Source organism: Mytilus californianus, unplaced genomic scaffold (assembly GCF_021869535.1).
Source record: "Mytilus californianus isolate M0D057914Y unplaced genomic scaffold, xbMytCali1.0.p SCAF_9, whole genome shotgun sequence".
Taxonomy (NCBI): domain Eukaryota; kingdom Metazoa; phylum Mollusca; class Bivalvia; order Mytilida; family Mytilidae; genus Mytilus; species Mytilus californianus.
The window spans coordinates 5007091-5021956 of record NW_026262745.1 but is presented as its reverse complement, the minus strand read 5'-3'; the positions used below and the strand labels follow the sequence as shown (position 1 = coordinate 5021956).

Below are 14866 nucleotides of genomic sequence, written 5' to 3'. Positions count from 1 at the left end.
GTAACTTGTTCGCAATCTGCTAAATTTCATCTAAAATATCTTTGAGGTTGTCCATTTCTGATCCCATTTATCATAAAAAAAAATTTCAAAACAAATTGAGCATTATCATGACTTTTACGACTTGCGATTTAAGACAGATTATAATAAGGAGAAAACTGTAACAAGATGGAGGGAAATGAAGGAGCTGTGCTAAAGACTCTATTTTGTCCAAAATCTGTCAAAATTGAAGTGATGGTAACTATACGTTAGGAAATGAATGTTTATAAGTGTCGTTAAAATAATAAACCTATGCCACTTTGAATTTCAGTAAAAATTTAATGACTTTAGAATAAAGGTTCTGCTGTGACAAATCAAAATACTGATTCTGAAGTACTGAACATCGGATGATCGCAAGTTCTGGTGGATGGTCACAGGCACTTATCTCACGAAAAAAATCATTTCTCTATACCTGAAAGTTAGGTTAAGGTACATAGATATATTTTTTTTCTGAGACAAGTTCCTGTGTGGATGATGAATAAATGACAGGGAATTCAACCTCACCGTTATAATTATTATATTGTAGTGATATAGATAATCATTTGTTATCAGTATAATCTGGTTTGTTGTTATATATTATATTAGCATTTGTAACTATAACAGTTATATATATCAGATCATCTCTCGAGATATTCTTCCGCATGCGTTAACACAAATTTTCGGTATTCAAGATTTGTTACTGATATATATATATATTTCTCACGACAAAACATTTTCATATCATTTATCTATGTTCTTAAAAAATATTTTCATGAATATTTATTGATGAAATAAATATATAACAAGCGATAATGAATGTTATTTTGCACTCGATAATGTCCGTGTATTTATACGATTTAAACGAAGTGATAGGTACTTAAAACGCAAGGGTCGTGTGCATAATTTCTGCGCCATCAAAACACCGAAATGACCTCTCAAGGTCATCCGCTGTAAAAATCGTAGGAAATTGACCATATCTCTTTTCTTTTTTTTTTCCAGACAAGTTTGAGCATAAGTTTATTAGCTCGCTTGACCAGAGGGCCAGTGTGGGCTTATTCCATCACTTGGCGTCCGTCGTCCGTTATCTTTTACAAATAACCAGAGACGTATATATGTCTCTGAAATAACTTACCCACTGAAACTACTAGGTCATATTTATACAAACTTGGCCACAACAAGGAATTGTATATTTAAATTTAAATAAGTCCTTGGCCACAATAATCATTGGAGTATTTCATTTAGAAAAAAAATCTCAAATAACCTGCCTGCCAACCAACATGGCCGATATGGCTAAAATGGAAAATAAAGGGATAACTTGAATGCAAGTTTTGTCTATTATCTTGAAAGCCGCTTTAGATAAAGAAAATATGAGAGGGACTACAATGTTGGGAATGATGAGATCTACATGTATAATGTACCTACTGTTCATTTACACAAAAACTGTCAGATAACTTCCTAAAGAGGTACTGTCCGTAAATGACCAATTTTGTCACCCCATCCCCCTTTTCGGCGGAGGACATTTTAGCGCATTATCAGGACATTTTAGCGAAAATATTCGGACGTTTTATCGCCAACGTATAACACATTTTAGCGCAAGATTTTTAAACCATTTTAGCGTAGAGTTAAATGATTAATGCCCATTTTAGCGCAAGATTTTAAACCCACTATAATTCCGGAATATAATAATGATCTATTCCGAGTTTGTTTACTTTTAGCGATTTCTTATCATTTGACAATTTGTCAACAAATAATGTGAACAACTTTAATTTAATTTTGATGTGTAAGTTTTTTTAGGTCAGTATTCTAACTATAGTTAGTCAACTAGTCTGTTCTTCTTTTGTCAGCCCAACTGCACTGTAGATCAATAAATAGACAGGACCGATCTGGTTAACACCTGACCAGTCGCTGAATGAAAGAGGACGAAGTCCGAATCAGACGTCCTTGTTTTGATTGTATATGATAGCCAATGCTATTTGAAATACTATATTTTATACATTTTAATTGACATTTATTAAGACCTGAATGCTGGATAAATAAGTCAGAAAAATGCTCCAAAACTGCACTTATAAATCATTTGGTCAATTATTGTCTAAACTATACAGGTTGGGCTCAAGTCAGGAAAACTGGGGTATTCCTTGTTTTCAGGGAACACCCCAGTTTTCTGGTGTTAAAAAACCCCAGTAAACAGGGACTTCTTTTTTCCTTGTCAATTTATGGTATGAAATCTACAAAAGCGCACCTTCTACATGTGATAACAATGTTATATGATAGCAAGTGTTTTTATAAGTTCAAAAATCAAACTAATTTCAAGTCTTATTTGATGCTCAACTCACAACAAAACAATTCCTTTGTTCACCAATTCATACCTTGATCATCAATTATGAGAAGACAAAAAGATAAGTTAATCACTTAGGCATTTAAATTCAATGAATAGAAAATTTCAATAGAAGTGAACATGCATAATTCAGTTATGATCAGTTACACCTGGAGCATGCAGCTTGATCAACTGATTCCTAAACAAAAGATTTGTATGTTTTTGAGTTCTAGAAAAAACAAGGCTTCACTTATTCATGTTTTGTTGTTCCTGAGATACTTAAAATTATTTACAAATACTACTGATACAGTTAAAACATGCGCTTTTGTAAATTTCATGCCATGAATTGAAATAGAAAAAGGAAGTCCCTGTAAACTGGGGTTTTTTAACACCAAAAAACTGGGATGGTCCCTGAAAACACGGAATACCCCACTTTTCCTGACTTGAGCCCAACCTGCTATAGCCTCTAGGATCATGATCTCTTCTTTGGGTTGACAAGGCTTCAATACACCTTATTGCTATTCCCGCTTGACTCGAGAATCTGTCCCGCTTGAACTTTTGACGTCATACAACAATCACTTTTCCATTGTGGCGTCAGATATTTTCTATTATGACGTCAAAATTTTACGGGAACTTTTGTGATGTCCCTTAATGGCGGACAAATAGCTATTAAAGGTGTATACTGAAGAATACATGTTGTTGCACATGGGTGATTAATGAAAATTTATACAAATTTATAACAATTTAAGTGTTTGTATATCAGTCAGGGATATAACTCTATAGGGTTATTACAGAAAAATAACATACATTTGTTATTGTGGACTAAAAAATCAAAGAACTGTGATAACATATGTATGTTACATGTTTCAAAGGGACAATATACATCATTAGTTTAGTTAAAATGTATACAAGTTCTATTGATATTACTATTGTCTTTATGTATACTTAACTATAGAAAGATATAACAGTTCATAGTTTGCCAATTTTGTATAGTACACCTATGTTATTACAGAAAAAGTATGCCTGTAATAACTAAAGGGTGTTATCACAGCTTCTCTATATCACTCCAAATCATTTGCTCAGGCATACATCATGCTTAATTACAATGTATTTTAATTCATTGTAAGAAATAATGACCAGAGCATGTAATGAGGTTCTGCGCAAGCTTCCCAGTAATTCCCAAGTGTCTTATATAATAAGTAATAAGTTACATTCCTTTAATAACTAAGCCTTGTTATTACAGCTAAATTTATCCCTTAAAAGCCTTGTCTCATTGATTTACCATGGTTAATCAAAAATGTATTAATTTAATTAAAAAATTAGTTATCAAGGCTATGCATTTAGTTTCTGCGCAAAGTCTCAAGAGTTCCCTAGAGCCCACTATAAATTAAAATATTTTTGATCTATTTTACAAATAACAAACATATGTTATTACAGATTTATAAAATTTAAGGAACAAATAGTAGACAACTCATGAAAGTATCTGTAATAACACACACAAGTTATTTTCTGTAATAACCCTATAGAGTTATATCTCTGACTGTATATACAGATTGTGATTACAAATACATGCATTTCAGAAATATAACTTTTGTATACACATGTTGATGATGTCTTTCATGTCCATCCCAACCAAAGTCGATTGTTCCAAAGTCATTCTGGCCCAAGTCTTTCCAGCCCCAATTAAAAAAATATTTGCAAGATATAAAATTATATCTTTTTGACTTGACATTCTTGTAGTTCATGCATATTATTGAATTTTATGAAAAAAAGCAATGGTTGACAAAATATTATGTGCCTTTGACACATACAATGTATATATTGCAATTTCGAATTTTATTTGGGAAGGGGTAGTATAGAAACCCATTTTATCCAAAGAAGACAGGTTGATTTTATGAATTTCTAATCAAACTCAGATGGAAACTATAAATTTATTTATTAAAATCATCTGACAAAAGTTTGTAACATTAGAGCTCTCACGTCAAAATGTGCTTCAGAGGCAACTTTCGATCTAATTGATGTGGGTCTCATTGGGGTCTAAGCGTGACCCGGGATTGCCGATTTTTTGTAAGCGTGACACGTGAAAGTCAAATTATTGTGGCGTGAAAACGGGAAATGAAGTCTAGGGGGACACGGGAAATTACCAAAAAAAAGAGAATTGCTTACGTACATAGTGTAAGCGGGATACAGGAATCTGACAAAACAGTAAGCGGGATCCGGGATCAGAACCCCCCAATGAGACCCCCATTGATGTTTTCACAATTTTTGATGCGCCCTTAAACTGCAAAGTGACAATGGTCGTGAATTTACAGCTTTGGAAATATCTGAGTTAAAACTAAGATTGCAAGACATGCAAGAACCAGTGACTTTATTTCAAGTAGTTGACAATTTAAATTTCAGTTCTTGTCTAGTATTAAATTATGTACCAAATGTATTATAACTTTGAAAAAATGTCTTTTTATTTACTTGCATTTACATTTTATTTTTTTTAAGATTAATGCCTGGACACAATTTTCAGGATTTAAGAGTAATGCCTATATAGCTAACATTATTTAGGCAATAGTCTTACTGCCTAGGCATTGTCTTATTGCCTAGGATCTAATCTTAATGCCTAATTCACTTATTGCCACTAACATATATATTTCATTGGATTGTAATTATCTCCTTATCTTGTAAATGTGAGAATTACACATGTAAAATATATACAGTAATTATAATCATGGGAAATAACTTCATAACAACATGCTGAAGCTTTACACAAACAGTACCAATCATACACCTTGTTCATGTTGTTGTATCAATTTAAAATAAATCCTGAATGATCTGCCAATAATAATAATTAGGTCTTTACACTAACTCAATTGGATGTTGGATGTGTACTGTTGATATTTTAGTTTTAGATACATGATTTTTTTTATTAGTTGTTATTGGTTTTGAACTAGCTGTCAGTAACTGTGAGTACTCTCAGATCTGTACTTAGTGTCTTTTTGTTGTGGGGATGTTTAAGTACTCATCCATGTCCACTCTGTTTTTATTTGTTAGATGTATTTCTATTTGTATCGATCTTATTCAACTGATTTTTATAGTTTGTTCTTATGTTGTACTGTTACACCACTGTCTCAGGTTAGGGGGAGGGTTGATCATGAGCTCCACAAACTCGTTTAACCCCGTTTTTTATGTGCCTGTCCCAAGTTGGTTATCGTTGGTTCATGTCTGTCAAATTTTTTTGGTAAATTGTTCTGTTTTAAATAAGGCTGTTAGTCATGTTAGTTTTTTTAATTGTTTCATATTTTTCATATGGGGGCCTTTTATAGCTGACCATACAGTATGGGTTTTTCTCATTGTTGATGGCCATATATACCTTTAACTGCTTGCATCCACTTCATTTGAACTTTGGTTATCCTTTAAGAAATAAAATAAACTTTATCCTGTAAATAACTTCTTCAAAATTTTCTGGAACATTGTATCATGTGTATGTATGAAATTTATCTTGGTGGTTCAACTATTTGTGAATAATTTATAAATGGGGCCATAGTGGCTGTGTGGTCTAAATAATTCATCTACAGTCAGTCAGGGGTACTACTTATACAAGTGTATTTTTTTTACTTCTATAAGTAAAAAAAAAATAATGTGTTTGCATGTATATTTTTTACTTATACAAGTAATTTTTTTTTACCTATACAAGTAAAAAAAAATTGAGTAAGAGTTGTCTTCCCTACATAGTAAACACATTTGTTAATGTTTTTTTTACTTATATAAGTAAATTTTATTTGGCAATGTTGTTGTATAAAATTGAGACTTAAGCCTGTATTATTGTTTGAATTGTCTCCCCTAAAAATCAAGGAAAATAAACACAGCCATTGATTTCAATTTTTAATTCAACTATAATCAACAAATAAGTGAACACGGTATTGGCATAGTATAGTTTTCAAACATTTCTGACTAATGATATTAGAATGCAAAGTAAATGAAATAAGTCAAATCATGTTTCCTAATTACATTAAATACAAGCAATATTTTATATTATTTTATTCTACTGTTTTTTTGCACAATATTATAAACCAAAATTATAAAATTACGTAAAATGTTTTGTAATGGAAAGAAAATAAGTATACCAAATTAAATGGCAATAAAAGATACATATTACACAGTTAAATGTATTAATAAATGATGCACAAAAAACTAGACACCTGACTAGCAGTCACGACAGTTCAAATGAATAACCAACACTATTTTCAGACTAGATAATACATGTAATAATGACCAAATTGGACACATGTAAAAATATAAAAAAATTATGTGTAACTCAATTCACAAACATGACAAACCTCAAAGGAATCTGTAATATGTTTGTCTTTTTCCAAAAACCATTTTATATATATGATTTAAAGCCATCTTTTCTTGTATTATTTCAATAATCTCTGGAATATTTAGTTTTCTTGCATTGCTTAAAAAACAGTATTAAAAACTGACAAGACTGTGAAGGGAATTTTATATTAGTGTTAAATTGTGTGATTATATTATTCTGAAAAGGAAACCTAGATCTCTGTAGTTATAAAGTGCTTTAAAAAATAAATTCTATCAGTAATAAGTATGTCATATTAAAGTGGAAAAATACACATAATACTCTCATGCATTTGTCATGAACAGATTCTAATATACATTTTGTACAATCATGAAAATGTAATAAACTAAATACACATACTTAAATAACCCTTAAAGCTTCATTAACATTGAATAACACCAAATTATGTCAATTCTTTAGTTCAAAATTTCATAATGAGAACAAGATCAACTTGATAAATTCTTTTACTATTAATAGAAAATTTGTAAGAAAAAAACCCAACCTTTTTGTGATTTAAAATCTAAGGATAGTTAATATTGGATGCAAAAGTAGAAATATAAATATTCTTAATTTGGCAATGATATACATGATATATATATATATAAAAGACATTTCAATGATAAAAATTGAATCCCCAAGACTATTAGCAAAAGATAATTATTGGAGTACACTAAAATCCCAATAATTTTGAAATATGAGCTTGACATGGTAGAATATACATAAAAATTAATCAAGACAAAACAAATCACAAGTTCTTGAACTAATAAAAGTGGAGCACATTGCATTTGCACATTTGCACCAATTTATAAAAAAATGCAGTTTTTCATTTGCGCCAAAATATACTACTTTCATGGGACTTCTGCAACTTTCACAGATAACACATGTCAGAAAAGTTGAAATATACATTTCCTCTGAATTAAAAGCTCAGATAAGAAATTTTAATATATTTTTCTCCTTGTGATAAAGTATTAAGTTTGTACTCAAATAAAACTGAGTCATGGACTTTTAAAATTATGTACTGTAGTGTTTCCATGATTGTTGTAAAAAGATGTATATTATTCAGTTGAAGATGTTCAAACAGACCTTTAACACCTTTTCAAAAATTTTAAGGGCCCCAAAATAACCAGCCAGTGTAATACAATTCAAACATGAAAACCAACGGTCTAATCTATTCACAAAACGAGAAACGAGATACATCTATGAAACAAACCAACAAACTACAACCAATGAACACCAGGTTCCTGACTTATGTAATATATGCAGTGGGTTTGAACATTTCAACTGACGCAAACCTTCACCATAACCTGAGACAGTGTTGTAAAAATACGACATAAAAGGACACACTATAAAACATTAATTGAAAAAGGCTATAACCCATCCTGGTTAAGGTCAAATTGAAGTTCGCCTGAATAGGAATGCTAATGAGGTTGAATTATTCAATTGCAAGATAATAATTAATCAGCGATTTATTCAAGATTATTTCAATATTCTACTCTCATTTACGTTTGAAACCAAACCTCTTATTTTGACATTAGTCAACTTCACAGCCATGACAGCCTGACATTAGTGCCACTTTAAATTTTTTGTAAAAAGGAAGTTTTCAAAGTCCCTTTCAAAGGGAAAAATGATGAACCCTTACCCATATCAAGTTAAGACAAGAAATATTTGATGCAACCTGCATAATGTTTTTACTTGTTCGAGTATTTTTTTTATCTTACTTCTGGGTCTTAAGTCAGGTAAGTATTGGAGTAAAAGATCTAAAATGTAAAATGTCGGGGTTACCAAATAGCCAAGTGTACCCAGATTGCCAACCCCCTTTTATTTTGTTACTGCAAATTCTGAAGGGAAATTTTCTTGTGGGGATGAGAGAAAAGTTAAGTGGCTTAAACAGACAAGAAAAAATGTTGTGCACTGAAGTCTTGTTTAGTCTATTCACTACCTGTGCGATTAGGGTTCCCCTCCGAAATCACAGATTCACACCACCTCTGAGTCGTTGCTGGCAGAAAATCAGTAAGGGTATATTTGCCATATGTATGCGTAAAAATGCTTGTAATGTTTTTTTACTTAATCCAGTAATGTTTTTTTTACTTAATCCAGTAATGTTTATTTACTTAATCCAGTAATATTTTTTTACTTGATCAAGTAATGTATTTTTACCTAATCAAGTAATTTTTTTTTACTCAGTAAATAATTCTTAAATTCTCAATATAAGTTTTTCTTTCACGTGCATGATGTGTATGATTATTTTGTGGATCACCAAATGTTTACAAAAAGTTCCAAGACATCTAAATTATATAAATCGACAGCACAGAAATCATATGTAAAGGATAAAGGTGCAAAGTTTCTGTTAAGTCCAATACAAACATGATCTGACAGAATAATACCAATAATCCAATAATACTTATTTTTAACATGATTATTAATTAATACCAGACCTACGTGCAATTATAATACAACTTTTAGCTATTTGTCCTCCTTTACTGGACATGTTACATTTTCCTGGAAAATTTTGACATGAGAAGCATGACAAGAGAAAATGTCTGATGCCAAAAAAGAAACGTGATTGTTGTTTGACATCAATAGTTCGTGTCACAGATACTCGAATAGAAAAAGGTCTATATAACATCCTTATTTACTTTGTAAACAAAGCTGTGTTCTAATTTGCACAAAATATGTTTGACACACGCTCTTAAAAAAAATTAACAATTATATAATGCCTATACTAGTAAACCCATGTTTGAAATTCTTTCAATTGTGTAGGACTAGTTATTTACTTTGGTGAAATTATTTTATCCGAGTGACAAGTCTGGCCTTGGTGTCTCTATTACATGTTTTATAAACATTGAAAGTCCTTTTAAAAGTCAGCATGATATAAATATATATTTAGGACGCTTTATACAGAAACATTTTATTTAAAACAAAATAAAATTCAGTCCTTTGCTGGGAATATGCGTTCTGTGGGAAATGAATAAATTCCACGATGATAAATATATCGCATTTACTCCCGGCATTTACTGGTATATTCACGAAATAGTTACAAGGCATCCAGAGTTATCTCCCTAAAATTCATGTTAATATTTTTTTTACGTATATACGTAAAAAAAAACTCGAAGGGTGGGTGACTAAAATTTGCGTGCGCAATTACAAAACCTTCTTGCGCAATTACAAATGCATCGGAAACTGTTGGTTCAGTAACTAAACTTCCATAGAAAAATATGACGATGTCCCTAAAAAATCCTCTTCCATTCGAAAAAATGCAAATAAAACATCACAAAATGACCCGATTTTAACCTTTCAAATCGATAAAAATCATAGTTCACTGACCTGTACTTGCTTCTTTTTCCTAAACAAGATGGATTCTGCGTAGATGGCGGTTTCTAAACATCCGGGTACTGCAGTTGATGACGATAAATGCGCGAAATTCAAAATTTTACCGATCGATCAAATTCACAGTAAAAAAAATTTACGTGATTACGTTAATTTTTTTTTACTTATATAAGTAAAAAAAATACACTTGTATAAGTAGTACCCCTGACTGACAGTATATCTGGGCTGTCAATGCTGAGGATCTGAGTTAAAACCCAACATGTGGGTGGTCTTTTTGTTTTTTATTAACATGTAAATATATTTAAAAAATTACAATTATACATAGTTTAATATTATATTATAAACATGCATGATGAATGTTTTCAGAGAGAAAGAAAAGAAGACTGAAAAATTAAGAAAATGGCAGCCGATCTATATAGTAACATTAGCACAATACTTCCAGTGACTTCAACAGAACCATCATGGGTCTCAGTACAGACACCTTCAGCAACAGAAGAGATCCCAGAACTATGGGGATTTATAACTGCAGGAATTGCTATTTTATTTTTTGGCAGTAATTTTGTTCCTGTTAAAAAATATGAAACTGGTGATGGTAAGCTTCCTTGTACATGCATTATATAATCTGAAGGTAGATGTACTCTAATAATTATTAACTTGGATCGACAATATGCAGTCATTCCATCTCATGTACATTAGCAAAGGAGAATGATTTCAATTGGAGCTCTTTGTCTATCAAATTTACAAGTGTAAAAATTCTTTAAAGTACTGCATTGAGAGCAATAAGCCATCTCTCCCCTTGAGATGTTAGAATTTTCAAAGTTTAATTATGTGGTGATGATTTATATACTGTAAATTCAGAAATTATTGCGAGCATTTATTATCGTGATTTTGACATGACCATTAAAAATTGAGATTAATTATTGCAATATATCAGGAAAAGCTACTTACAGATATATGTATCAGATATGAGAATGTGAGTTCTTATTATTGCTATACTCACCCATTTGCAATAATAAAGAGCCTTGCAATAAATAGGACAGTTGTTATCCATTCATTTGATGTGTTTGAGCTTTTGATTTTGCCATTTGCTCGGTATTTTTGTTATTTTACTTTTTGCAATAATTTTTTGAAATTATAGTATTTGAAATTTTTAAACTGTCAAGATTGTACAGAGTTTGTATCACATGCAGAGTAGACATATACACCATGTATTGTAAAGAGTAGACATATACACCATGTATTGTAAAGAGTAGACATATACACCATGTATTGTAAGAAAACTTTGGTAATTTGTTTAATAATCTAATAGTACTTAAAATGTGTTCTCTCCATATGAGGTTATCAGGCAAGGGAACTTTTTAAGATATTTACAAGGTGAAACAGGAAAACAACACAGAAAAGTGATGATATAATTGATTTTTGACCAATGCATTAATGATTGATGATGTATTAACATGATCCAAATGACTACTGTCTGTCTATTAAAGATTAACAACTGCAGGTTTGGAAAAGTGTGAATTAGTAATTAACAATTTGAAAAAGAAGTTTTCCATTTTTTTTTTAATTCTTTATAAGCATGGTAAGTAACAGAAATTAGGAATAATTGATACCACAAAGTCCCCCTATCTTTTTCCCGTTTCAATTTCCAATGAATGGACAAAAGAAATAAAGACAATAACCAACCGCTTTTGTTCTCTGTTTCCAGTGATCAAATAAGGTTACATAAACTATGTAAATAAAACAGTACTGATGTAGGTTTTCAAATATATAAAAAAAAATCTTTTTATTAAAATGAATACTAATATCTAAATTGCTTGTTGAATCTTCCTTCCAGTCTAACCTGGAACTGGAAAAAGGGACATAATTGATAACATAATAATAATATTGTCCAAGGAAGGAAGCTTGAATTGTTAATTATCACTAATTATTTAAATCACATGGGAAACAATGAGATCTGGAAGTGTGAGGTATGCATACTTCACAACAGTCTTTATGTGTTGAAGATATGAACTCAAAATCTGTGTTATAAATGCCAATGTTATGTGATGTTATTTTAGTAATAAAGATTTATTATTTACAACTACATGTAAAGATATTAAAATGAAGGCAAGTGTAAATAATGTACACTCAACATCTGTGAATCATTGTATGATTTTATATCTTTCTGACATCTTAAAACTTTTCTTTCAAAAAAAATCCTCTGATACGCTGAACGGCCTTGGGTTAAAAGTGAAACTTATTGTCTTCATCTTTAGGAAGTCAGTATGAGGTTTGTGTTTCTGGACCATGGCTAAAACATTGAGGGATATGTATATACTTTTGAAGAATTGATAATAACAAAACTTCTGATTTATTTCTAGGTATGTTTTTCCAGTGGATAGTGTGTAGTGCTGTAATGGTGGTCGGTATAATTGTACAATTAATCAGAAAGCAACCACCATTCTTTCCTATTGCTATGATCGGTGGTGTAGTTTGGGAATTAGGTATGTCATTAAAATTATTTTGAAATTTAAATCTTTTATTTCTATTTTATCCTACATTCATCAAAAGAATATTTCAATAACTGACCAATCAGCAAAGAAATTTTCTGCAGTTCAAGGACATGAAGTGAAATGTAAATAAAAGAGATCTAACTGTGTTCAGATAAACAAAATGTTATCAAATAATTGACATTTCATTTTATGAATTGCTTCTTGGCAAAACAGTTTGGTAACAAGAAAATAGATTTCCCAATCCTGTAGTAGTGTAGTTTCTATTTTCTTTGTTTGTAGGAAATGTTTGTGTGGTGCCTATAGTTAAGACAATTGGTTTAGGGCTAGGTATATGTATTTGAGGAATGATTAACCTATTTTCTCTGTAGTAGGAAATGTTTGTGTGGTGCCTATAGTTAAGACAATTGGTTTAGGGCTAGGTATATGTATTTGGGGAATGATTGACCTAATTTCTCTGTTGTAGGAAATGTTTGTGTGGTGCCTATAGTTAAGACAATTGGTTTAGGGCTAGGTATATGTATTTGGGGAATGATTGACCTATTTTCTCTGTTGTAGGAAATGTTTGTGTGGTGCCTATAGTTAAGACAATTGGTTTAGGGCTAGGTATATGTATTTGGGGAATGATTGACCTAATTTCTCTGTTGTAGGAAATGTTTGTGTGGTGCCTATAGTTAAGACAATTGGTTTAGGTCTAGGTATATGTATTTGGGGAATGATTAACCTATTTTCTCTGTTGTAGGAAATGTTTGTGTGGTGCCTATAGTTAAGACAATTGGTTTAGGGCTAGGTATATGTATTTGAGGAATGATTAACCTATTTTCTCTGTTGTAGGAAATGTTTGTGTGGTGCCTATAGTTAAGACAATTGGTTTAGGGCTAGGTATATGTATTTGAGGAATGATTAACCTATTTTCTCTGTTGTAGGAAATGTTTGTGTGGTGCCTATAGTTAAGACAATTGGTTTAGATCTAGGTATATGTATTTGGGGAATGATTGACCTAATTTCTCTGTTGTAGGAAATGTTTGTGTGGTGCCTATAGTTAAGACAATTGGTTTAGGGCTAGGTATATGTATTTGAGGAATGATTAACCTATTTTCTCTGTAGTAGGAAATGTTTGTGTGGTGCCTATAGTTAAGACAATTGGTTTAGGGCTAGGTATATGTATTTGGGGAATGATTAACCTATTTTCTCTGTTGTAGGAAATGTTTGTGTGGTGCCTATAGTTAAGACAATTGGTTTAGATCTAGGTATATGTATTTGGGGAATGATTGACCTAATTTCTCTGTTGTAGGAAATGTTTGTGTGGTGCCTATAGTTAAGACAATTGGTTTAGGGTTAGGTATATGTATTTGGGGAATGATTGACCTATTTTCTCTGTTGTAGGAAATGTTTGTGTGGTGCCTATAGTTAAGACAATTGGTTTAGGACTAGGTATATGTATTTGGGGGATGATTAACCTTCTGAGTGGTTGGTCCACAGGAAGGTATATTATATAGTTTTGATATGTACAGAACATGTACATTTATTGCTTTATTTCTGTAACTGCTATCTTGACTTTGTTAAGTTATGAGAGCTTCCTTTTTTTGATACTGTGGATTCATTAATATTTGTGGGATACCAATTTGTGTTGAATTCATGGGTAAAGGTAAATGACCTATTTAAATATTAACAGAAGTTTTATTTTCTATAGGTATGTATGCAGACTTTGGCAAATCCATGAATGCCAAGAAAATAAATGAATCCACAGTAATATTATAGATGTGTTTTTGAAGTATAACTTATTTGGTTAACACACAATAAACATCTAAACCTGTCTTAACCTGGACATATAATAAATATTCCTTCGGCTGTTGTCTGCTCTTTGGTCGGATTGTTGTCTCTTTGACATATTCCCCATTTCCATTCTCAATTTTATTGCTTCATCAAACACCTATCTCATCTGACCAAAAAACTTCAGTCTCAGAGAGATACAGTTGTAACTGATTTCACTGTAGATGTTTCTTTGAAACATTCATGACATCTATGCATAAATCATTATTGGTAAAGACTTCTAACATTGGACTCTAACTTCTTTTAAACTGAGTTTTACTGTGCATATTGCTGTGTGGTTGTTTATTCTACATTGGCTAGAGGTATAGGGGAGGGTTGAGATCTCACAAAACATGTTTAACCCCGCCACATTTTTGCGCCTGTTCCCAATCAGGAGCCTCTGGCCTTTGTTAGACTTGTATGTTTTTTTAATTTCGGTTCATTTATATGTTTCGAAGTTTAGTGTGATGTCCATTTTCTCTTGAACTAGTACATATTTTTGTTTAGGGGCCAGCTGAAGCCCTGCCTCCGGGTGCATGATTTTCTCGCTGTGTTGAAGACCCA

The 14866-nt window shown here is 31.5% G+C and overlaps 1 protein-coding gene across 3 annotated transcripts in view; it reads left to right on the top strand.

Annotated features, from left to right (window-relative positions):
* The first annotated feature begins 1718 nt into the window (after positions 1-1718).
* The window catches only part of LOC127715456 (transmembrane protein 144-like), a 33248-nt gene continuing 20100 nt past the window's right edge, over positions 1719-14866 (top strand). For 2 of the 3 annotated variants that reach the window (XM_052221503.1, XM_052221501.1), the window contains exons 1-4: positions 1739-1809; positions 10368-10593; positions 12362-12484; positions 13877-13976. In XM_052221503.1, coding sequence (XP_052077463.1) covers positions 10401-10593; positions 12362-12484; positions 13877-13976 — 416 coding nt within the window. In that variant the 5' untranslated portion in view covers positions 1739-1809; positions 10368-10400. Of the gene's footprint in view, positions 1810-10367; positions 10594-12361; positions 12485-13876; positions 13977-14866 lie in introns of all 3 variants that reach the window. The other variant, XM_052221502.1, reaches the window with a different exon arrangement.